Source organism: Hyperolius riggenbachi, chromosome 9, assembly GCF_040937935.1.
Source record: "Hyperolius riggenbachi isolate aHypRig1 chromosome 9, aHypRig1.pri, whole genome shotgun sequence".
Lineage (NCBI taxonomy): Eukaryota > Metazoa > Chordata > Amphibia > Anura > Hyperoliidae > Hyperolius > Hyperolius riggenbachi.
Window position 1 is genome coordinate 253971534 of NC_090654.1, and position 23371 is coordinate 253994904.

The 23371-nt window shown below is 42.1% G+C and overlaps 1 protein-coding gene across 2 annotated transcripts in view; it reads right to left on the reverse strand.

Annotated features, from left to right (window-relative positions):
- Nucleotides 1–10454: 10454 nt before the first annotated feature.
- EHD4 (EH domain containing 4) overlaps nt 10455–23371 on the reverse strand; it is a 100274-nt gene continuing 87357 nt past the window's right edge. For both annotated transcript variants that reach the window (XM_068254315.1, XM_068254314.1), the window contains exons 5-6: nt 15679–15843; nt 10455–14160 (exon numbers count right to left, since the gene is read on the reverse strand). In XM_068254315.1, the coding sequence (XP_068110416.1) occupies nt 13624–14160; nt 15679–15843 (702 nt within the window). In that variant the 3' untranslated portion in view covers nt 10455–13623. The remainder of the gene's footprint in view (nt 14161–15678; nt 15844–23371) is intronic.

Sequence of the window (23371 nt, forward strand, 5' to 3'; positions counted from 1 at the left end):
AAAACATAGGAACTGAGAAGTGGACTGTGGTCACCACCTGCAGAACCAATCCTTTATTGGGAATGACTTGTGAATTGCCTATAATTTCCACCTGTTGACTATTCCATTTGCACAACAGCATGTTACATTGATTTTCAGTCAGTGTTGCTACCCAAGTGGAGAATTTGATTTCACAGAAGCGTGAATGATTTGGAGTTACATTGTGCTCCCTTTTTTTTTTTTTTTTTTTGAGTAGTATATATACACTGGTACATAATACATAGAGGTAGTAATTAGTGACTAATGAAACATGATGAACAAAATGTACAGCACATTCCAAGACACAAAGGGGTAAAAGAGCCCAACCCTTGCAAGATTACGCAATGCAAGGGTGTCAACCTCAAATACAAAGTGGGCTGAAATTGAACACTGGGGCCAAGTGGCAGGCGAACAATGTGTGTGGCCACCCCCCTCCCTTATAAAACTTCCCTGGTGTCTAGTGGCCCTCCCCTATACAGTTCCCTGGTGTCTCATGGTCTGCCCTCTCCTATACAGTTCCCTGGTTGTGTAGTAGCTTCCCTCCCCTATACAGTTCCTTGGTGTCTAGTGCTTTCCCCATATGGCTTCCCTGATTATCTAGGACATCACCTACAATATAGATTCCCTGGTGGTCTAGAGTGGGCCAAACATATTGCAAAGTGGAGAAACCACTTGCAGGCCAAATTTGATGGTTCTGCAGGCCAGAGTTTGACATGTGTGATCTAAAGGAATAATGAGAAAACAAGACACAGAACATTTGTATTGTGCTTTTCTCCTGGCGGACTCAAAGTGCTTCAGGGTTGCAGACACTTAGGCTGTGCTCCACGGGTGACCAGGATCATTAGGGAACCTTAACCAAATACTCTTTACTGTTTTTGGAGTTGGCAGACCACCAATAGTTGCACACATGCTTAGCAGGCAGTTTCCTGTGGTATTGTTATTGAAGGAAGCTTGTTGGACTTGCAAAACACCCTGTATTAATAGAGGCTTTTGCCAGAGAATGGTTGTATGTACTGTGTAAGGGGTACATGCCTCTAGCCTGATATTCCCCATCTTAACCACCTTTTCTTTCTCTTGTGAGCATCTCCCATATTGTCCCAAGATCTGGTTCCAGCACAGCTGCATTCAGTAGTTATACTCCACTCTTTCCAATAAAACAACCACGAGAACAGAGTAGAAATCAGCAAATGTATTTAAGTCATTAAAGATGTTTACCATGCGCTCCTCTTAGAATTAACCAAAAACTAAAAGTAACAATAATAATTGTTGAATAAATAAATTAAAATATCAAAATGTATCAGATATATTAAAAATATCAAAAACGGTACTTCGCTGGATCGTTAACTACCTCCCACAGTGTGTATCTCTGTCAGTACAAATATAGAAAAAATGGTACAGCGCTCAACAGCCCAAAAATCCACACATACAAAACCACAACACCAATCTATAAATGTGTTAGTCAAATTCTACAACACAGTCTCTGGTAATTTTTCAAAAATGGTGCAATATGCAGTGCCAAAAAATAGTTCCAAGGGATAGTTCCTTCTGAAACTCCACACGGATATCTTCATAAAAGTTGCATTAAAACTATATACGCTCACCAGATCCAATGGCCAACCAATCACGATCGGCAAACACGTTTTGTGACACTCATTCAGTGGATCCCATAGATTCAGTCTCTCTGTGTCTTCAATACTCGATCCATGCAAATGAATAAAATAATCAGTGTAACTCTGCCTTGATATATTTACTTCTCACACCACCAAATAAACGATCCTATCACCAGTGAGGTTAATAGTCATTAGCAACACACCCAGTGTGCCTTCACCCGCTTTTCAAACAAGCCTGTGGACCGAGTAAGACGCTGATCCGGGAGTGGAGTTTTTTATGCGCATTTGTTATTGGAAATTTGTGAGTGCACTATTTTAATCTTTTTTTAATAAATAAGACGGAATTACACTATGTCCAGTCCCATTTAGTTCTAGGAAGAATAACATCTGATATGACATACCACCATTTGAATGGTACAAGCGTTGAAGCTGGTCTATAATTGGGTCAGCATGTACATCAGGTGAGAGGCTTGTTTGAAAAGCGGGTGAAGGCACACTGGGTGTGTTGCTAATGACTATTAACCTCACTGGTGATAGGATCGTTTATTTGGTGGTGTGATAAGTAAATATATCAAGGCAGAGTTACACTATGATTATTTTATTCATTTGCATGGATCGAGTATTGAAGACACAGAGAGACTGAATCTATGGGATCCACTGAATGAGTGTCACAAAACGTGTTTGCCGATCGTGATTGGTTGGCCATTGGATCTGGTGAGCGTATATAGTTTTAATGCAACTTTTATGAAGATATCCGTGTGGAGTTTCAGAAGGAACTATCCCTTGGAACTATTTTTTGGCACTGCATATTGCACCATTTTTGAAAAATTACCAGAGACTGTGTTGTAGAATTTGACTAACACATATTTATAGATTGGTGTTGTGGTTTTGTATGTGTGGATTTTTGGGCTGTTGAGCGCTGTACCATTTTTTCTATATTTAAGTCATTGCAGCGGTTCTCAACTTGCAATCTAAACACTGTATTTCTCCTGCTTTGCCCTCCCTAATTAACTAAAACCCCAACTTTAGACGCTTTAAGTTTACTTGAATTTGAGTTCGACACCCCTTACTTAGAACTAGTTGAATACAATGATGGTATGTCTCTTGGATCCTTTAAAAAAAAAAACATGGGCTGAAATTGATTTCTGGAACCAAGTCACAGACCACTTCTGACCCTCTTAAAAAATGCCCTGTTATATAATAGTCCAAAAGCCCCCCCCCCTCCCCACACACACACACACACACACACACACACACAATCCCCTATACAGTTACCTGATGTTTAGTTGCCCTCCCTCATCTATACAATGTCCTGATGTTTATTTATTCACATCACTGTGTCCTTTTGCCACATACACAAGTTCAACAACAGTCTCACTATAAACAACTTTACAAACGACTAAGATTTTAGTGTTGTGAAAAAGTTGGAAAATATGTCTTGACGTGCAAATGACTTATTCACACAGCACGACTTAACGAACGTCTTCAAATTTACATCTCATTCTGTCAGAATCTCATATTAATGCAGAGAACTGATCATCCCCCTTGCCCAAATCGTATACAAATGTTAAATGGTTTGCAGATAAATTGAGTGAATTTCAAGATCCGTGAGTACGGGCAAAATTAAAAATTAGATTGTGTACTTTTCAATGTTATTATTGGAAGTGAGCTGTTTATTCCTACAAGGTTAAAAATGAGATAGTATTGAAGAGATGTTCACATGTTATGCAATATTGTTGTGTTAGTAACTTTAACCATCTAGGTCAAGATATACACTGCTTAGCTAAGCCTATTTTATACGCAAGATGTTAATCACATAGTGTTCACACATATCTAATAAGCTGATCAATAATATACACTTTATTTCAGATTGTATTAAACAGTTAGGCCATAAGCCTTGTGTTGGCCATTACCACTTATAACCACAGGAGGCATCTCTTGTAACTGCTACTACCACTTACAACCATAAGGGGCATCTAGATATCCTATCTAAAAATAAAAGGTGAGGTAATGTTATAAAAAGAACATGACTTCATGTGAAATCCGCTACCCCGACGCCATATTGGAAAAATTACAATAAAAAGGCCTGGCAGGCTAGCACATTTGGAGCATCAAGCCTGAAACTCTACTGAGATGATTGAGGCCTAGCAAGAGACTTACCTTCCATTGCGATTCTGAAACCCAAGAGAGGTAATATGCAATTATTCTTGGTGAATTCTTTGACAATTAGTCTATGCAAAAGTTAAGACTTGTCTTTTTTAAACTTCAGCAGTTTTTTACGTTTTAGATAATTTTTTTCTATGCTATAAGTTTTACTATTTCAAACGCTATTGCAAGCTTAGAAGCAATTAACAAGCTTGAAGGATTAAGATATATCTATTTTAAGTTCTTTATATAAGAATAGAACTTCATAAATCATCTTTTAAGGATAAAGCTATATTGTGTGTAACATACACTGTTCAATCTCGAGACAATACAAACAATGAAGGATAAAAGCTACAGCAGAATATTTGCTATATTGAAAGGGACTCTTTTAACTAAAGGAACTTTGAAAATGTATTTTTGGATGAAAATGTATTTTTTGGATGAATTGACGACAACAACTGGAGAGATGTATATTCCTGTATATAAATGCTTTATCTATTTTTCTTAACAAGATAATTTTATAAAATTCAACAGCTGAGTGTTGCGTATTTCTTTCAGAGGTAAAACTGTTAACCTATAAATATTCTGTTTATAGTGAGCACGCACCCACTTCTGTCTAATTTTGGTTATGACGCTTTAAAGGCTGGTCCTTTACTGAGTTGGTAATCATTTTATTCAAAATCGCATCACAATTCCCATCAGACTCAACCCTCTTTAGATGTTATATCAAATCCATATTTATTGCCAGATATGTATACAGCATACAGACAGCACGACGTTTCGGGCGTTGGCCCTTTCTCAAGAGCACTTGAGAAAGGGCCAACGCCCGAAACGTCGTGCTGTCTGTATGCTGTATACATATCTGGCAATAAATATGGATTTGATATAACATCTAAAGAGGGTTGAGTCTGATGGGAATTGTGATGCGATTTTGAACTGAGTGAGATTGGGAGGTGTGATGGACCTCTTAACCCATTAAGACTCCCCGCAAATATACACGCTATCCTGAGGCCGGTGGACTATCCTCCTACAGTTGGTAATCATTTTAAGCAGATATCGATCAGATATTTGACAATTCCTCAACTAGTAAACGACTGATTTTTTTAATCAACTACTGTACACATGAGAAAGTAGAACGAGGTTTGTTTGGATTGCTGTGCTGCCCAGAGAGAGAGAGAGAGAGAGAGAGAGAGAGAGGAGGGAGGGAGATACAACTGCCCGGAGTACGGGGATGTAACCTGGTTAAGGCACGTTACTCAAAAGAGGCAATGCATGTAGTTAATGTATAGAGTCTAAACATCCGTTATACAACAGTGCATGAAAAAATACCCACAAATGCAGAGGAACAATCGCTACATAGGCAAAAAGCAATGCTAAGACAGTCTTGAGGCATTTGCCCCCTTTACCTGTAATGACAACAGACAGAAGATTACAGCAACACACACAGAAAAATGACACTGGGGAAAAAGGAAATGTATTTTTCATTCAATAAAATCAATAAATACATTTGCCACTTTAGCATCACATATAGACGGTCAAACGTTAGACGGTCAAATGTAAACCGCTGCTTCTGGATGAAGTTAGTTATGAAAGTAATTGAAAAGTCGTAGCAGACTTCTGTACACATTGCCGTGTTGTAAACAACTTCTCTCAGTTGTTTGTCAAGTCAGTCCAACAGTTGGATAGCTTGAGCTGCATCTCATCAGTCGTTGGATGAGTCTTATCAGTAGTTGCGCTTTGTCATTTGCACTTTTTTACTTAACGATTATCGTCCATCTTCTTCAAGTGGTTTGATAATCGTGCATCATAAAAAAACAAAACAAAATAAAAAAAAAAAAAAAAAAAAAACTTGTTGAGCGTGTGTGAGGCTTTAGTAATTCCAGCGATTACAGATATAGCATTATAAATATACAGTTGTGTTCAAAATTATTCCACCCCCACTGAAATTGAGTGTTTTGGCCAGTTTGACATTGATTTTGATCATTTCAGTCATCTTGTTTACAATTAAATAAAAGAGGTACTTGTAAGTCAGACAAATAACATAACATTTATAATGAAATAACCACAAATGTCTTTTCTGTGCTCACATCATTACCAGTTTTATTCAACCCCCAAGTGACATTCATTCTTAATACAACAACATCTTTTTCCAGTTATAACAGCTTTTAAATGTGAAGCATAGCCTGGCACAAGTGTCTTGCAGTGATCTGTGGGTATCTTGGCCCATTCTTCATGGGCAAAAGCCTCCAGTTCAGTCACATTCTTAGGCTTGCACGCTGCAACTGCTTTCTTTAAGTCCCACCAGAGGTTCTCAATCAGATTTCAGTCTGGTGACTGCGATGGCCACTCCAAAATGTTCCAGACTTTAATCTGCAACCATGCTCTAGCGGACTTGGTGGTATGCTTGGGATCATTGTCCTGTTGAAAGGGCCATCGTCTCCCAAGCCTTGCATTTTCATCCAATATCTCCTGGTACTGAAGAGAATTCATGGTACCTTGCACAAGCTGAAGCTTCCCTGTACCTGCAGAAGCAAAACAGCCCCAAAGCCCGATTGACCCCTCCACGCCATGCTTCACAGTAGGCAAGGTGACCTTTTCTTGATAGGCCTTGTTCTTCCTCCTCCAAACATAACGTTGATCCATGGGACAACTGTACATATATAGCATAAAGTAGGGTATTTCTCCTTTGTTATAGTTTTGGCACCGCATGTAGATTTAAGGCCTCTTTCACATCATTTAGTGGAGATGGCTGTGTGATTGAAACGCAATGCGTATCGTTGCACACTATCTGCCCTACTGATCCCATTCACCAAAAAAAAAATGCATGCAGCAGTGTAATAGTGCATCGCACTGCTGCACAGCAAATACGATGGGAGCGGTAGAAGGGCTGTCTATGTCCTTCTACTGTTTTTGCATGTCGCACACTATACATGCTGCCGAAATGCGCACGCCAACGCGTATAGTCTGAACGAGGCCTAAATCTAATGCTTCACAATTTTACGGGCTGTAGCACTTCCAGTGCGTGCCAGACTACGTAGTTTTCTCTAACACTCCCATTTCCTCTCATTTGAGGAACTTCCCTTCAGCTGCTGTGAGGGTATCTCGGTGCTCAGTGTAGGTACTCCTTCAGCTAAAAAAGGAAAATATAAAAAAATGCAAATGAGCGGATACAGTCACTCAGCATGGTGGTGTTCTCATTTAAAATGAACAAGTCTTTCCTCAGAGCATCAATTATGCCAATGTGGAGCACCTTGAACACCTGCAACAACCCTCACATTGGAGCCTATGCATAATACTGTACATAGATTTCACATGAGTTCTTGGCAATCCAGGAAAGACAGGCCAGCGCACACCATTCTATGGTGCCAAGTAATGCACACTGCTTAGCACCCCTTGTCCATCCCCCCACTCCCCCCGGCAATGCTGTGTGCTGCAACCCCATTCTGAATAATAAGCTGTACGTTAAGCATACAAAAAAAACCCTGCTGGATAGACTTTTTCCATATATACGCCACATGGTGATGGCCTTTATTTGGGAAGCAATTGTAGTAGGGGTGGATGAACACCCTGTAGGAAAAGTCACAGGAGACAAAAAAAGTCACAGGAGACAAAAAAACGGGAGCCCAGTAGTGCAATATGTCATTGACCACAATAAAAGAAAATAAATGAAAAGCACTACTCACAAAGGGAGGTTGCTGGGGGCAACCAACCACAGGAAGCAGGTGGAGACAAACCCAACTCCACTCGGGGTGGTCCTAGCCAGAACCGGAAGGATGGTCGCTCTCTTAGTGGAAAAAGGGGGACAGAGTCCACTGTGGGGACTCCACTGGTGGTCTGCCACCTCCCCTCGGACAGGATGTGTTCGGGGGTATACTTAGCACGTAAAGGGGAAAGAGGCGCCCTGATGTAATAAAAGCATCTAAAATCAGCTTAAAATCGAAAAGTGATATGAGGTAGCTTACCTCAATGACGAAACCTCTGTAGTTAATACAAGGGATTTTTATTAGCACAGGCAACTCGTTTCGCGGGTCTCAGCCCGCTTCATCAGGCCAGTAAAAGTGCCAAATAGAAAAGATCATCTAGCATAGGGAGGCTCCCTATGCTAGATCTTTATTTGGGAAGCTCTGCCAGCAGCTTTTGAGATGGTGATGAGTGGAGTGCATTGCTCCAGCTTAGAGTACGAACAAGCACACAAACTCTTTGCTGTAAATTTGGCTTCCACTTGGAGCAGATGCAAAACCGTCCGTCTGTGTTCGACTATCGATACTCACGTGACCAGAGGTCAGCAGAAGCAGCGATCTCCTCATTGCATTACAATAGACCAGGGGTGTCAAACTCAAAAACAAAGTGGGCCGAAATTGGCCAATGGGACCTAGTCGTGGGCCAACCTCAATGTCTATTGACCACCCCCTCCCTTATAAAGTTCCCTCCAACCCCTACACAGTTCCTTGGTGTCTAGTTCTCCATCCCCTATACAGTTCCCTGGTGATTAGTGTTTTCCTCCTACTTCCCCCATATGGCTTCCCTGGTGGTCTAGGGCTTCACCTCCAATATAGCTTCCCTGGTGGTCTAGAGTTGGCCAAACATAATGCAAAGTGGGGAAAACCACTGGAGGGCCAAATTGTAAGGCTCGGAGGGCCAGATTTGGCCCACGGGCCAGAGTTTGACATATATCCAATACACCAATTCTCCCTAGCAAAAAGGGAGAATTCTCATAGGTCCACCAAAACCAATGAGAATCCAACCTGTTGCTGAGGATTCCCATTGGGCAATCCAATGTGGATCCCCATGCTTCTGCCTGGCACGGATCAGTTTACCAAGCTTTGGGACCGAGTCAGTTATCAGCAGAACCCGAGGACACGCGAGTATCTGTAAAAGAACACAGCGATCAGAGCGGAGGACCAGCCTCCTGAGAATGGACATGGTCTGTTGTCAAAGGCTTTAATTGTCTCCCTGCACTCAGCGTTTTCCGTTGTTACAGAAAAATCTGTTAGCTTGTGAGTCTTCGTTCCATTTGCTGTGTGGAAGCAGATACTATTTTTAATAGGATCAGTTTTCTGCATGTAGTAGAGATGCAGAAAACGCACCGAATGGGTTCGTTTTCTACACAAGTGGAAACGGATCCTTATTAAGGTGTTCACACATCAGATAACATGGCGGCCGCTCGACCAGCCAATAAGTATCACTGAATAAAAATCTGTGCTGCCAATAGCATGCCCGATCAACTATGCAACCATGATGTCGGGAAGTCGTGGTCGATCGGGTGTGCAGCGGTAACTACATGCAATATCGGGAGGATCGACAAAAAGCAGAACCCCCAGCGCAAATACCCAGTGTAAAATGTGCCCCCCAATGCCTGTGCATGAATACTTTACCTAGCAATGCACGAAGAATAGAGGATCCAGGAGCACTCCTCACTAAAAGGCCAACATTGTCCATCCACAGCACCTCTAAGTCGCTGCCGTGTGTTCGATAAGTATTGTGTATTTGTTAACGTCACTGCTTGATTGCAATAAGCATTTTTTAAGATAAAGAATCATTAAAAGTGTTGGAGTTTTAATGACGAATGCTTCTAGATCCTCTATTCTTCATGCATTACTATATACAGCCGGTATCCTATTTGGAAGTTGCACTGTCTGATGTTTAACCTTTTGGGGACCACTGATGGTAAATCCTACGCCACACTTGCGCCTGATGCGGCGTAGGATTTACACCACGTGCCATTTTCGCTCCTGACGCAATCGTGCACACCCAAGAGGGGAGATTAAGCTGTCATATGACAGCTGACGTCTCCCCTCAGTGATCAGAAGCCATCCCGATTGGATTAATAATAATTTGCATTCAATGGAAAAGGACTCCAGTGACATTCATTGGTTTCATTTTTAAAGCAAAAATTCACATTGCAGATTTATACTTAGTGGTAATTGACACTTTGTGTTTAAAACCTTATTATACCCAAAATGTATACTAGACCCTTGCTTGACACATTTTGGTAAGTTACAAGCAAAAAAAAAAAAAAAATGTATGAAAATTAATGGAACCACTTTTTGCACAGAAATCCAGCAGAGATTGAATGCCAGGGAGGTTAAATTGGAGCCAAAGTCTTGCATAGGACAGAAGGAAAACAGAGAAATGCCCCCGGTATGTATTTAGAGAGTTTAGCCTGCCTGATTCCCCCTCATTCGTGTATAATCACAAGATGTTATCTGCTCTCTCCCCATGTCACATGGCAGATAAGCCCATTTGAAAGCACTGGATTCTTTGCATCTGATTGGATGTTTAAGAGAACACAGAAACATTATTACACTTACCTTCTCTAGTATAGAGAAGGGCCCTTTTCCACTAGCAGTCGCTAGCGTTCACGCTGAACGCTAGCGATTGCTGAATCGCAATTACCGGCGATTCCCCGACGTTCGCGGCCGCGATTTTGCTATGCTATGCACTGCATAGCAAAATCGCGGCAAATATCGCTCCGCCGCGCGTTCGCATTCCAGTCAAAAACGAATCGCGGTAGTGGAAATGACCTACCGCGATTCATATGTTAAAAAGCAAACCGTAGCGATTGTAAAATCGCTAGCGGTTTGCGACTTTGCGATTCAGCCAGCGCAAACGCGCTGGTGGAAAAGGGCCCTAACTGTTCACTGCAAGTAGAAAACAAAAAGTACAATAATCACACTGAAGTAGCAAAAACAAAAATTTATTCTCTAGCCATTAAAAAAAAAGTGATCAAGTAAGGCAATTCCAGGTATGCACGTGGCACAAATTGATAAACTTTACATTTTAGCTTTTTATAGTATACATGCATTTATAACTAGATACAATAACATTAACTGTTTTTAACTTGCATAAAAGCAGTGTTAAGTGCATAAGTGCACAAGGTTTTACTATACAATAAAATAAATGGACCCATCTCCTTATTACTTCTTTATCCAAACAGCCATATTTAAAAATACTACATATTCTGATATTTTGTTCTTATTTTAAAAAACACAACCACAAGATGTGCAATGAGCTGCCCCTTTGGGCACATCTAACACCCAATCATGTAGAGGGGCTGGACGTAACTGGATATTAGGTTGCCTTCACTGGAGCAGCCCTTACAGTGATAAACTTTGAACTATATTATTAAAAAAAATAATAAACTTTGTATCTATAGTTTTACCATTTACAGCGAGAAACATGTACAATGCTGCCCTCTAGAGGAAATAACCGGAATGATGCCCATCCAGGTCTGCTAAATCAAGAGTCTGATTTACAACTATAACTTGCAGATAGGATGTGCATTTTTAAGGAAAACCTGTGGCGGGGAAAATGGAACCCATTTTAAAATGCCAGTTGCCGGTCATCCTGATCCTCCATCTATAACACTTTCCCAGTCAAGTAGCAAAAAAAACCATGTAGACATCATGTGATCTGACAAGTGGCCTCTCGTTCGTTGCAGACACTAGCCCCTACTAAAGTTAATAGCTATGCCAGGTAACTTGTAGTTTTCAAATGGGAATGAGATATTCTCACTACTGGTATGTGATCCCTTTTCTGTTTATGGTACCCTCCATCACAAAGCTGCCGCTGACTGGCTATCTGTCACCATCTCCAAGTCATAGAATATTGATGGCAGGATAAGTGGGCACCAGTTTAAAGTGAACATCCAGATTGAAAATCTACTCAGCAGCAGTGAAAAGGTTTGGTGTCTCTTTAACAGTTTCACAGCATCAGAACTTTGTTTTTCTTACCCAATCCTCATTTTTAGCTGCACAGAAGAAAACTGCACGGACATTTTTCCACTGATGCTGTGCAAAGCATGATGGGATTTGATAATGTTGTCGTCCTGCTGTTTTGGCTCAAATTTGTTTTTGTTTTTAATTATTTTGAATTTGAGATTTGAAGCCTAGTGTGCACAGCTGGGAGGGGTGATCAGGACACAGGACAGTTGGAACTGTGTCTCATGCTCCCTGTCACCTCCTTTCAACCAAAAAGATGGCTACCCCCTTGAAAAATATGGCTGCCCCCATGAAATCACAAACATTTGCCTGATCTTTTAAACCGGTGGGTAAGAGATTATAATAACTATCTATTTTAATTAACATAACTAATGTAACTTAATGACAGAATGTTTGTTTAGGCTGAAGTTCCCATTTAAAGAGAGAGTTGGCCAGTTGAGGCAGCTTAGTGGCACAGGAAGGGGTGGGGCCAATTTACTTCTGTGTTGCTCTATAAAACACTTGAACACAGGTTCACCTTAACACAGGATAAATACATTTTTTTGCAATCTGAAAGTCTACTGCTGTACAGTACTTCTGAAACGTCAAGAGCTCTCCGTTCACTACATAATATTCATTAACAATACCGCCAATATGCAGGTATTCTGTTGTGACCAATAAACCAATCTTTAAAATAGAGCTTGGAGCTTCTTAACTTAAGCTTTAGGCCAACACTCTGCTCATTTCAGAGCTGAAGGTTCGGCAAATCTGACAGACTCTGCTGTTAGTTAAGCCACCTATTTAGCTAAGCACCCACTCTGCACCATAAGAGAGGAGATGGAACTTTACCACTTTATTCAGAAAGCAAAAAAAGTAATTCATTTTCTGAAATGAGATGATAAATTTCAAAATACATGTGTCCTGGCCACTAAAACTAGACAACAGGTGCAAGGGGCAGGAAATGCAACGCCACCCTGGCAGATGTTATAAAAACTTTATCAGACAAGAATCTCTGCAGGAGGGTGCATTTTAAAGGTTTGCTGTTGGGTAGCGAGAGTTTACAGATGTCCTTTTTGTATTCTCATAGGGCCCAGCTAAGAGTTGCAAAGATGCGAGTTATAGCTTCTGCTATTGAATAATGCAGCCCACACAGCAAGATATTGACCAACTGTCCGGGATTTATTAAAAACGTTTCACAGCAAGTGCTGCAAAACATGCAGTTGTACAACTGCTAATTCACTAAACTTTCACAAACCCCGCTATGGTCCAATACGATCCAGGTGAATGGGACACAGACTTAACTAGTTGTAAACTTTTTATTTAAAAACTTGCTTTCAACTTTGCTGGATCACTTCTGTTGTCCAGTTAATCTTAGTAAATAAAACCAATATCCCTAACTCTGGGTTGCTGAGGGCTAACTGCCCACTAACAATTCAGTGGTAAAAGGCCTACTGGTCATAGAACGGTTGCATAGTTGGCCTTCATGCTGGATGAGGGGTGACCTGTTATTCAAGTGCGGAATGTTCAGAGCCTGCTTCATGGATAGCAACTAGCTCCAGAGCTCACCCTAAGTGTGTACAGGACTTGCTAATAATCCCAGGTAACACAATCCCCCGGACCAGGGCAGCCACGTTAGTTTGGTCGCATTTTGTAATCATGGAGACCAAAAACCAAAGATGGAGTGCAGTGTGTACTACCACATAGCAACAACACAGCTTTTTACAGTCAGCACAACGAAAGGTGACTGATGGCTACAGATACCCACCCTCTGTACGTTGTCCTACTAACTAATCTCATTGGGGCACATTGCAAACTAGCGGAAGGGCAAAAATCCTATTATGTACATAATGCCTTTCCAATCACTTGACGTTTGTGAATATGAATACAGTACATACTGTAATCAAATAATATTGAACACCATGACAAAGGATTAGCAAACCCAAACAAGCTGACTTCACACAAAGTCCCAGAAAAGCTATGTTGAAAATCACAAATACGATTTGGAAGAAAGTCTGTTCCCCTGTACACACAATACATAATAAATTGGACACTATGCAGTCTAATGATGGTTACGCCTCACGCCGGGTCATCTCTACATAACGAATTTCTCCATCTGTGGTAAAACCGGTGCGTTTCCCGCTTGGGACTTTTCACTCAGAGTCCTGAACTGGCTTCCGCTGTGATGGAGGTACAAGATGAGGAGGAAGGTCATTGGGCAACTCAAAGCCCTCCAGCTTAATCTTTATAAGATGTTTTGCCAAGGCAAATTCTTCTTCATCCAGCATCCCATCTTTATCGTTATCGGCCAATTTCCAGATTTTTCCCAGGACGCTGTTTGGCAGCTTTGAACTCACCATCTCCTTCTTGGCATTGACTCCTGAGACCTTGCCATTGATTGGAGAGAGGGTGTAAAAGATCTCATCATAAACTGGTTTATCCTTGGCCACCACCCATTCTTCTTCTCCAGCACCTTCTCCAGCTCCCTCCCCATAACCTTGACCAAACGGACCGTCCATAGTGCCCTCAAAAGCCCCGCCGTGAACCATCTGTGGTGGCATGGTAGTTTCTTCCTCACGGATCATACTCATAAGCGGAGCTATTTTGTTAGCCAGCATATTGTCCACAGATTCAATCAGCTTTGGTTTAAAAGCGTGGAATTTCGAAAAGTCGTACATCTCCAGTTGTTGCTGGATGTATAAAAACAAAACAAAAATGTGCAGAATTTAGATAGATATTTTGTCCAAATACATATAATGTGTTCATTTATGTAAAATATAATTTAGTGCGCACTTGTGGCTAAAGGTAGTACTTGGAACCAAAAAGTTAGATACAGTATTTGCCTCAGTAGTGGGGAGCCTATGGATAGTCCAGAGGCTTTCTGGATCTTACACCAGAAACAACCATGCAGCTAATCTTGTCAGATTTGACAATAATGTTAAACAACTGATCTGCTGCATGCTTGATTGGGTCTATGGCTAGTATTAGGGCCCGTTTCTACTTGCGCGGAAACCGGGCCGAATCCGCAGAGTTTCCCCGCACGCAAATCGCGTGTGGAAACTCTGCCATAGGGAGTAATAGAGCCGCTGGCCGAATCGCTTGCGCTAGCGATTCGGACAGCTTTTCCATCCGAATTGATGCGGGAGGCTGCGAATCCCATAGCCGTGCATGGCACGGCTGATGGGATTCATCTGCGTACCCGCAGACCTGGAAGTGTCGCGCGTCTCGCTGTCGCGTGCGGCACACGTGGAAACAGGCCCTTAGAGGCAGAGGACTGGCAGGATAGCCAGGCAACTCGTATTTTTTAAAAAGAAATAAACATGGCAGTTTTCATATCCCTTTCACTTAAGGGTCCCTTTAAAGGACAAACGAACTAAGAGATATGGAGGCATATATATTTCCTTTTAAACAATATCAGTTGGTCGGCATTCCTGCCCGATCTTAAAGGGATGAAGAAGAAAAGGGGACCAGGAGAAGAACAGACAACGCACAGAGGTTTGTGGATCCAGCATGAACTCTGTGCTTACCTTAGGGAGCTTTGCCTCTGGTCTGGTATACCTTAAAGCCCCTGTTACTCCTACGTAGTTATTTACCAACTTCTAGTGCTTGAAATGTGAGCTTAGTAGGTGTGGGGTGGGAAAGCTGCTGCTTACAATGCCACTGAATCAGGAAGTGAGAGAGAAGCATGGCCAAGCACACAACACCCTCCCGTTGGGCACAGTTCGAGGAGGGTTGTTCAGCAAGTAACAGGGGTCTGCCTCTAGTGGAAGTCTGCATGTCAATTTCGACTAAGGAGGATCACATCTGTGCTGGCGTTTCCAGCAAATTAATAATATTGTCACTTAAAAACCCTTAAAGTCTATTGGGAAGGGAAGGTAGCTATGTGATTAACAAACACTTTAACATGAGGTTTAACGAAGAACTCTGCAAATTGCTATCAATCAGAGTATGTGGAAGAGATTATAGGCATGAGTTTCATACTTCAAGGACACCTGAGCTGAGGGATTTGGAGCCTGCCATATTTATGTCTTTTTAATGCTAGTTGTCTGCCTCTTCTACTGATCCTCTGCCTCTTATAGTTTCAGCCATAGAGCCTGAACAAGGATACAGATCCAGAAGTTTATGACTTAAGTCTGACAATCTAGAAATAATTAGAATTAGAAATTATAGACAGTAATGAGTAAGAGAACTCCTACGAGCCATCATACCTGCATCCTCTTCACATCTGGAAAATCCCCAGGGGAGATCTGATGTTCTTTCTGGATCTGATGGAATATCTCAGGCAGTTTGGCGATCAGTTCCTTCTTCTTTGTGTCTTTTCCAAACATGGCTGGCATTTCCTTCTTTAGATGGCTGATGATATAAGCATGTACCTAGAGGTGAGAGCAATAAGCACACTGTGTGAAAAGTTATTCCAGAGTAACTCTACTTAAATGTTACACACACACACACACACACACACACACACACACACACACACGTTTCTGCCCTATTGCTTCTACACTATTTTTGCACTACTCTGCACTTTTATGCGTCTTTGCACATTCATTTTCTCCCAAGTTGGGACTTTCACACAATGTAATGTTTACACTGAATTGCCTGTTTTGCACAATTGTATATATATGCACTTTATTATACAGGACACTGGTGTTGCCTCAAATTTACCATCTTTGATGATGGGGCTATTTGGAATAAAGTTCTTTGGTTCCTTATAGCCATCAGTTTATATCATATTTTTGTGAGCATGTGGTATGGGAACTTGGCCATTTGGCTGACAATGTTGATTATTTAAATTTGTATCGGTGTAAGAGTTCCCTAACATGGCCCTCCTTACTATCTGTTTTTAAGTGTTTTTATTTCCTTTTTTTGAATAAAGATGATTTTGTAAGGTTACTTTTGGAGTGGTGTGATTCTTTGAGGGAACCTCTGTTCTTTGGTTGTGCAAGATTACTTTATAGTTCCTTTCTGCACACTCCTATATTACCCATTTAGAGGTGTTTTGGTTGATGGTGCTTGCCCAATCTGTTGTGTGTGGAGCTATAACAGAAGTCTTTTCCTAATTTTCTGCGATACAAAAGTCACTCTTGACGGTCTCCTGCTGCTAAAGCCCATCCTTTGCAAAGTCCATCTTGTTGAGTGTTGGGATATGCCTTGCGATGCACCTGCATTGATTGAATTCAGTTTTAGTTTGTCGTGTTGTTGCCCTTCTGTTGCTATAGACTATGCACACTACTCGCCAGCCTTTCTTCGACCAAAATAGTTATCATTTGAGCCACTGATTAAACAACCGAGATACTGTTGGGCAAGAACATTTTAAAAAGAGCCATCGTTTCAGAGTGGCCATCACCAGCTCTTCTTGAACAGACGATCATCCCTCATTCAAAGTATCTTTAATCTTTTGCCTTGCCTATTTTAACATTAACTTCCTTGATAACTGTCATCTTAAGCTGATTGTTATTAAGCAACACTGCGTTTTTACGTCACTGATGGACTAGCTTACTTTCAAATAAGGGGCGTCTCTAATTTCTTTCTAATTTTAAAATAAAAAAACACACACACACACACACACACACACACAATCATTATACACTGAGTTGCCCAAAAATTAGAGACATCCTCTAATAACTCTGACTGATGTTCCTCAAACCAATTTGAGACTGAATGGCAAGGGGCCATAACAGGAATCTTTTCCTAATTATCTGTGATACCAAAGTCACTCTTAATGGTCTCCTGTTGCTAAAGCCCATCCTTTGCAAAGTCCGTCTTGTGTGTTGGGATATGTTTTGTGATGCAACTGCATTGAATTCAGTTGTAGTTTGGCGAGTCCTTTTGAAAGCTGCATATATTTGCATAAAATTAATATAAAGTTGCATCAACTTGGAATTATCTCGATTTAATCATCCTTTGTTGAAAAGGAGACATTTGTATCAAATTTTTCCAAAACAGATACTCTCTGAGCAAAAAACAAAAACAACAAAAAAGCCTGCTGAAAGTTTGCCCAGCTAAAAGTCCTGTCTAGAAAGGAAAAAAAAAAAAAGTGTCACAAAACAAATGAAAGGAGTTAATGTAATGTTTGCGTATACTGTACGTCCTAATCCTTGTTGCGTTATACAGTATAACCACAAGATGGTGCTCAATAACAAAGAAAATAAAGCAACTAGAAGCATTGATTTCACTTGCGTTTCACGCCAGAGAAATGGTTGGTATAATTTGCCTTCTTAAAACAGAAGGAAACTTGCAATAATTTAGGTTTAAGTGAACATTTGTGGTTACCCACAATGCATCACTACTGAATATGCAAATTATCTATTTTCACCCCTGTAGATCAGGCTCACATCCAGAACCGCTGGTGTATAGCAAGCCTATAGCTTTAAATTGTACACAGCCACATCAACCCCACAAGTAGACAGCCTGTTCCAGACTTTTGGTCCTCATCAGTACATGGCAGGGATTGATATGGCTGTATGGGATAGGGCTTAGACCAGTACAACAGAGTAACCAAGCAGCTCAGGGTGACCCAAACCACTAGGAATGTATAGGGGGATAAAAGAGACCGAAAAGCCCTCCTTTTAAAAAGCACTGCTTGGTATAATTTGCCTTTTTAAAACAGAAGGAAACGTGCTTCTGTTTTAAAGGACTTGCGAGGCCTAAATCTAAAAAAAAAAAAAAAAAAAAATTAAAAGTGAAAAAGTTAAGTACCTGCATCTCTTTCAAACACACGGACGACGCCATCCGTGCCCTCCGAGTCGTTCCGCCAGGTCCCAGTCGCTCAATAGCCCCCCCCCCCCCCCCCCCCCAGCCGGTCACAGCCGGGTCGGGCTGTCCTGCCTCTGCCAATATGGCCCTAGTGCGGCTGCGCAGCTCTAGGGCCAACCCCCCGATCCACACTACTGTGGCATGGATCGGGGGGGGGGTTGGCCTTAGAGCTGCGCAGCCGCACCAGCGGCTGTGCGGATTGCGCAGCTGCGTCCAGCTCCGGCGGACATATTGTCAGAGGCAGGACAGCCCGACCCGGCTGTGACCGGCTGGGGGGGGGGGGCTACTGAGCGGCGGGGACCTGGCGGAACGACTCGGAGGGCGCGGATGGCGTCCTCCGTGTGTTTGAAAGAGATGCAGGTACTTAACTTTTTCACTTTTAATTTTTTTTTTTTTTAGATTTAGGCCTCGTAAGTCCTTTAGGAAGGCAAATTATACAGTTTTAAGAAGGCAAATCACACCAAGCATAGCTTTTTAGTAGGAGGGCTTTTCGGTCTCTTTTATCCCCAGAGCTGCTTAGTTACTCTGTTGTACTTACTCCAGAGAAAGCACCACTTAAAAGTGTTCGGTTTACTGGAAAACTTCTAAAAAGTACAGTGACTAAGGTTATTAAATGCATATAGATTTTACTAGTCTGTGGACCCAGGTTTCTCTATCGCCCTCTCCCTGTCTGTGTACACCCAGAGATCACAGGTCTGAAAACCGTCATTCAGAATCTCCAGCAAAAGAAGATCTTTAAATTGGAGGTAGGTAGCAGTAATGATCTGAATTACACCTACATCTGCAACCCAACAATAGGGATCTTCAAGGGAAATACCGCTTGTTTAATAAAACGTCTTTTCAGTTTGACTCTTATTGCAAGGATTGGTGGCAAACATGATCTGAGCTTGCTCTATGTTGTATTCTGTGCACATAAAACACATTCCCAGTGCAGGCAGGTGGGAATAAAAGTTTGCTAGTTATGAATGGTTTAAAGTGACATTGAAAAAAAAAAGAAAAAAAACACAAAAATAACACACACCTATATAATGAATTGGTTGTGTAGTACAGATAATTACTAGAACATTAATAGCAAAGAAAATATTCTCATTTTTATTTTCAGGTAAATAGCTTTTTTTTTTTTATAACATTGCATCATTCTCTAATAATTGCAGTTTCCACAATACACTCAGCATTTTAAATGATAAAATGATTTAAATGATTTCACAGAGCAGACTACTGACCCTTTTAACTTTTCTTTGTAGAAAAACAAACAAGGAAGAAACAGTGCCAGTTGAGATAAGTGCTTCAAAAGACAGTGTGGTCCACAACTTTATAAAGTGGCAGAGCTCACAGAAGCTCTTTTGCATAGATAACAACTGAAGTTTAACTCTTCCTGTACTGGAAACAATACGAGACTGTTTTTGGCTACTAATGCTCTATTTCTTAGCTGTACTACACATACAGATCATGATCTCATAAGTTTATTTTCACTTCACATTCTCTTTAAGGGCCCTTTCAGTTGGGCTTTCGGGGGAGTTGTGATCAGCGGATGCTAAACGCTTCTCTGCAAACAAGCTCAGAAGCATTTGGCATCAGTGCCAGTCGTTCGCAAATACTGTACGTCACGTTTTAACCCCTGTAGTAGGACACAGAAGCTGTGCGCGTAATCCCGGATGCTACGAAGAGAGAGGACTGGATCGAGTGCAGCGCTTGCACAAGCACTGGGCAAAGCTGGTACGGACATTTAAAAAGTGCTGTTCATGCATTTTATGCTTAACGCTGGTTTAAAACCCGTGTGACCCGGGTGTATGAGGCTAAGGGGCTTAGCCTCATACACATGCTAGACAAAATATGCCCGAGATGATCAGCCTGCGCTGCCTCGGCTGAGAATCCAGTGAGTGACAAAAGAGCCCATTATCTTGCGGATCCGAGATGAAAAACTAACTATAACAACAAGTACCTTGTCTATATATCTTATCTAAAGTTTAGATGGTCTACACGGCAACTCTAGCTGCAAAAAGCTTTAATAGAATATGGGTATTTCTTCCTGTGATACAATGACAGCAGCCATGTTTGTAAACATTACACAGAGGCAAGCTTATCTTGAGCACTCAGCCTGTGAAAAAAAAAAAACTATCCGCCTCCTCCTCCCCTCTGCCATATCTGGCTAGTAATACCTCCCCCTCCTCCTGCCCAGACTGAGCTCCCATGAGCCCTTGCTACTGTCTGAAAATGCCTTGGCTCTCTGAAAACCTGTGGGCGAGGCTTGTTTAGTTTATAGGAATATGAGTATTAAAACAAAAACAAAAAAAGTATTTGGCTTGAGGAATGCTTTATAAACAATAGGAAAGGAACTCAATTATGCAATGTGTAAAAGTTCGCCTCGGAGCCACTTTAAGCTTCAGCACAACAGAATATAGCTTCCTTGTAGGCCTGAACGATTTTAGGAAAAGATTGAATCGCACGATTTCTGTCAGAAATTGCGATTTCGATTCGATTCACGATTTTCTTCAAATCAAGCCTAAGCACTAAATTCACAATGTACACAGTACCATTTACAAACATGCGCTGACAAAAAATGACATCATACTATCAAATTGATGTTTGTAACTGTCACTGCATTTTGTGAATGTATCAAAACAAATAGCTATTAATCTAAAATGCAGTGATGAAAATTAAAGCCAAGAATTGCTTTCAATGAGGTATTTATGAAACATGCAGGAGTGTGGGCGGAGTCTGCTGGCCATGTTACATAGTTTGATTGACATACATGCGGGTGGAGTCTGCCGCTCGCCCAGCAAATGATGTTAAAGCACTGGGAGCAGGGAGTTGCCAGGTGAGAGCCTGCTGCTCAGTTGATACCACAGCCAACAGTACACCTTAATGATACCCAAATCTGAGTCTCTGCTGTTCTTACCAGCAGCATCACACATTACAGTTGAAGACACACTGTGTAGAAGTTGAGCAAAGCATACCTGGGACAAGGCAAAAAGTTATTTATATTACTGGGGATTCTTCACCAGCTTATGATGTGGAGGGAATATTGAGCCGCCGGGACGTGTGAGAGCCTGAGAGACTGCAGGTCGGGGTGGGCGGAGTCTGCCACTCGTACTCTCGTAGCACTCAGCGATTGACAGCCATGCGGGCGGAGTCTGCTGCCCGCCCAGCTAATGTTGGGAGAAGGAGTGTGAGAGCCTGCGGGCGGAGCCTGCCGCCCGCTCCGCTGATTGGCTGCACAGTGGGAAGTTGTGGGAGAGAGTGTCCCGCCTCCACTCAGAGAACGAGTGTGTGCAAACTGTCACTGCACAGAGCGGTAGAGGGGACCGCTGGACGGGCTGCAGGGGGGGGTGAATATCGTTGCCATGGCGATCCCGGAATCGGCATTTCCGGGATCGCGATTTCGATCCGAAAACGATATATCGTTCAGGCCTACTTCCTTGTGTGTCTCCCCCCTCCACTGAACAGTACACTTTGCACAGCTATAGATATGCAGAGTAACTGCAGCGCTCAATCCCACACATATCACCCAATATTCAATATAAAAAAAGGCTGACACAGATTTTTGCCTCCAAGCAAACATTGCCTTGATAAAGGGTCCCAACGTGACTCCGAAACGTTGGCCATATGCTTTTACATGAAACCAATAAATATTTACTTTGGATGTGCTAGCTATTTTTTCTATTAAATATCACATAGAGGGCATCAGCCCTCTTTTCCAGCTGTTGCACCCCCCTTTAAGACAAAGGGTTTGATCCTTTAGTGTATGTGGCACATTTTCTTGTGGTTCCACTAATCTGGTATATCTGATCATGTGTGCTAAATGCCCCAATGTTATGTACGTGGGAGAAACTGGACAAACTCTGCGCAAACGTATAAATGGACACAGGCACATTATTAACGATACCGAATCTGAACTCCCAGTTGCTACACACTTTTGGTCCAATGGACACAGCATATATGATCTTTGTGTCACTGCCCTGAAGGGTGGCTTCAAAACGTCAAATGATCGATTAATAGCAGAAACAAAATTTATTAATTGGTTTAAAGTTGTGGACAAGGGCTTGAATAAGGACAAAAACTTTTTATATTGGTATGAGGCTGATGAGATTTAAACTCCTTTTCAGCCTATATAGCTGAACTTGTGAACTGAGAATTTACGATACCTCTGTGTCAGTCCAACTCCCAGGTCTGTGAGCATGGAGTAAACAAGGATCCTTATCTCAGCTAACAACTTCTCACCCCATTTAGATGTTCTGTTTCACTTAAGGTATCTTAATGACATGTATTTATGCTTGAAAAAAAAATCTGTTTTCCCTTGTGATGTTGCATGTATATAGCTGTCTGTACCACCAGCCTGCAAACAAACAGGATGTAAGCCCGACGAAGGCTGCAAGGCCAAGAGCTTGCTTATTTTTATTCATTTTTAGTTAGCCAATAAATGGTATCATCCTGATTTAAAACTTCTTGCTTTTAGTGTATGTGTGCGAGACAATACTACAAATGTGATGTCGCCCAATAGATCAACACTCAAAGAGGACCGGAACTCAGAACTTCCTCTCTGTTCTTAAAGGGAAGGTTCAGGGACTAACTAAAAAAAATAAAAATTCATTTCCACTTACCTGGGGCTTCCTCCAGCCCGTGGCAGGCAGGAGATGCCCTCGGCGCCACTCCGCAGGCTCCCGGTGGTCTCCCCGACCTGGCCAGGCCGGCGGCCAGGTCGGGCTTCTTCTGCGCTCCATGGTACGTTTCACGCCGGCGCGATGACGTCATCGGATGTCCTCCGGGCTGTACTGCGCAGGGTCAGAACTACTGAGCCTGCGCAGTACGGCCCGTAGGACGTCCGATGACGTCATCGCGCCGGCGTGAAACGCACCATGGAGCGCAGAAGCAGCCCGACCTGGCCGCCGGCCTGGCCAGGTCGGCCACCGGGAGCGGCGCCTAGGGCACCTCCTGCCTGCCACGGGCTGGAGGAAGCCCCAGGTAAGTGAAAATGGATTTTTATTTTTTTTAGTTAGTCCCTGAACCTTCCCTTTAAAGGAGAACTGTAGTGAGAGGTGTATGGAGGCTGCCATATTTATTTCCATTTAGGCAATACCAGTTGCCTGGCTATGCTGTTAATCCTCTGCCTCGAATACTTTCAGCCATAGGCCCTGAACAAGAATG